Here is a 3,232-nt window from a genome sequence, read left to right on the forward strand (position 1 = left end):
TACGAACGACAATAATAATATATTATAATATGCGATATAATACAATACACACGGCTGAAAAAAGGGGGCGCAGCTGCGACAAATGGTGTCCGGACGACGGCAGCGCCGCGCGGCGCACTGCTGCGGCCGACGTCGCTGGGCGTGGCCTCACTGCCATTGGTCGTCGTCGGGCGGGCGTCGCCGCCGCCGGGACCGCGCTTCGGCAAGACTGCGGCGACCACTGCACCGTACACGACGACGACGACTACGACGACGACGATCAGTCTTCTGACACTGCACGTCTTGTTCGCACGCGCGCTCTCCGCACCGCATCGCATCGCACGATTTTTTCATTTCCAAACCATAACGTCCGTCTGGTCCGTATCGTTTGCTCGACGCCGCCGCTCTGATCGCGTGCGCGCACATGACACTATCCGCCGTTCGTCATTATCGTTTTATTTTTATATTTTCCAATAGTTATTATTTGTGATTTCGCGTTTCAAGACGTATCGTCCGAAAATGGTGACCAAATCGCTGAACGGACCCAGTTTCACCATCAACCACATATTGGGCCGTCTGGACGTGGACGACGAACGCGACTGCAAGAGTCCCGGGCCGTCGACCAGCCGGTCGTTCACCACCGGCAGCGAGGCCAGCGACTGCAGCGGCGACGACTGTCTGTGCGCCCCGGTCGACTACAGCACGCGGCCGGGCGGCAGCCCGTCGCCGACGCCCGGTGACCTGCACCGCCATCACCGCGGTGGCCATCACCACCAACACCACAACAGGCGCGCGCATCCGACGTCGCCGACCGCGGTCGACATCAAACCGGAAGAGGAAGACGACGACGAGGACGACGACGCCAACAGTCTGCCGCCGAAGGGCGACAAATCGCCGCAGCGAGACGGCGCTTGCGCCAAAAACGGTAAGGACGACGCGGCCGCGACGCCGCCGGTCGACGACAAAAACAAAAAGCCCAATTATAGTTACAACGCGCTGATCATGATGGCCATATCGGAAAGCCCGCAGAAGCGGCTCACGCTCAGCGGCATCTACGAGTACATCATGAACAAGTTCCCGTTCTACCGGATGAACACGCCCGCGTGGCAGAACAGCATCCGGCACAACCTGTCGCTGAATAAGTGTTTCGTCAAGATCCCGCGCAGTTTCGACGACCCGGGCAAGGGCAACTACTGGATGATCGACCCGAACAGCAGCGACGTGTACATCGGCGGCACCACCGGCAAGCTGCGCCGCCGGTCCACGCAATCGTCCCGGCACCGCATCGCGTACAGGCCGCCCATGCCGCCGCACGGCGTGGTCTTGCCGCCGTCGCCGCACCATCACCATCACCATCACCACCACGCGGCCGCAGCAGCCGCAGCAGCCGCCGCCGCGTTCTACCACCACCGCGGCGGTCCGCCACACCACCCGGCCGCCGGCGCTTCCGGCTGGCCCGGCGTGGCCGATTACCCGTCAGCCGCTGCCGCCGCGGCCGGTTTCGACTACCTGCACCAGTACTTCTGGCCACCGTCCGTAGCGACGTCCACCGCCGGCGCGTACCAGCAGCGGCCGTCGCCGTCACCGCCCGCCGCGTCCACCGGTTACTCCATCAGTCAGCTGCTCAGGCCCACCCTGCAGGTGCCGCCCAAGAGGCCCACGGCCGTCATGCACCCCGCGGCCGCCGGCGCCCTGCTCCAGGCCACCATGGGCCGACACCATCATCATCTGCAGCAGCAGTAAGAGTAAAGAGAGAAAAATGCATTTTTTTTTTCAAAGTTACCCTAAGTATAATATAATAAGTACCTAAATATATTATACAACCGTGTGTACATATATAATATTATTACGTGTTATTGTGAATACGATTTTTACGCTGCTCCGGCGATTCGATTCCTACAGTGCTGTTTTAGGTATATATATATACATCACTATTTCATATATATATATATATATATATATATATATATATATAGTTGATCTCTCTCGAAAAGAAACTATGTTATATACTATTATTATCATTATTATATACATATTATAATTACGACGTACACGCGTATAATATATTATAATCGATATGTGCGTCGTGTATAAGTGTGTTGCAGGAGTTAATTTCTATTCATTTCGTTAAACTCGTATACTAATGATATTTTTGGTACATCGCGGATGCAAACGAGAGAATAGTCACACGAGTCGACGTCTCGAATTTTTAACTCTCTGCACTTTACACGACGCAAATATCAACATATTGTGTATGTTACGTGTCTATGTTCTAGTCACACGAGATCGGCCTTTATATATACATAATATATACGCGAGTACATTTAGGTACATTTATATTGTAATAGAGTTTACGTGATGCTTATAAATATGTTTCCTATATGTATGTATAATAATATGTATTGTGTATATATAGTTATATGTTATTACGTATTTGTATTATTATAATAACAAGCATGTCACAAGTGCCTTAAAATAACTATATGTAATATATGTACCATATATATACGGCGGCCAACTATGATATATAATACCTACTATGTTTTAGAATATAAGTAAATGCAGTACCTACCTATATATATATATATATGTTTTAGGAAATAGGTGCATTTTGATTGTTGTTGATATGTTTATGTTATACGTTTGCGAATTCGATATTCGATGGCATCGTCAAGGAAAAAAATTATAAAAAAAAAAAATTAATAATAGTATTTATATATATTTTATATTATGTACTCGTCTATATAATCGGTTATTATATATATGTATTGTAATATAATAATTTATGAATATTATTATGTGCCTACTCGATATTATTATTGTATATTATTTTTATTTAATTGTTATCGTTATAACATAGGTACCTATATATATATATGCCTATACATATATATTATTATTAATATAATAAACGATATTTTATTATGATAAACGAATTGGATGTATTTATTTACACGTTTAAACGCGTGAGACGTATGTATTAATAAAATCATATGCGTATATCCTGAATTTACAAAAAAAGAAAAAAATACTAGACGGACATCCACGTCAGAGTATTTTGTTTGACTTGTCGTTTGCGGATAATAAATTCTAAGAATACTATATTATGTGTGTGTGTGTGTGCGTGTATGCACGTCTTGTATTTATATAGAATTGTACGTGATATTGGTGTGTGTGTGTGTACACTCAACGAGCACACAAAAAGATCAAATTTCGACGCAGATAAACTAACGCTAACTGGCAATGAATGGGC

At 46.6% G+C, this 3,232-nt stretch overlaps 1 protein-coding gene across 1 annotated transcript; it reads left to right on the forward strand.

Annotated features, from left to right (window-relative positions):
- Positions 1 to 206: 206 nt before the first annotated feature.
- On the forward strand, positions 207 to 2,911 carry LOC132921981 (forkhead box protein G1-like). The gene has a single exon (XM_060985253.1). The coding sequence runs from the start codon at positions 499 to 501 to the stop codon at positions 1,720 to 1,722; it is 1,224 nt and encodes a 407-aa protein (XP_060841236.1). The 5' UTR covers positions 207 to 498; the 3' UTR covers positions 1,723 to 2,911.
- Positions 2,912 to 3,232: the final 321 nt, after the last annotated feature.

Source organism: Rhopalosiphum padi, chromosome 2 (genome assembly GCF_020882245.1).
Source record: "Rhopalosiphum padi isolate XX-2018 chromosome 2, ASM2088224v1, whole genome shotgun sequence".
In the NCBI taxonomy this organism is placed as follows: Eukaryota; Metazoa; Arthropoda; class Insecta; order Hemiptera; family Aphididae; genus Rhopalosiphum; species Rhopalosiphum padi.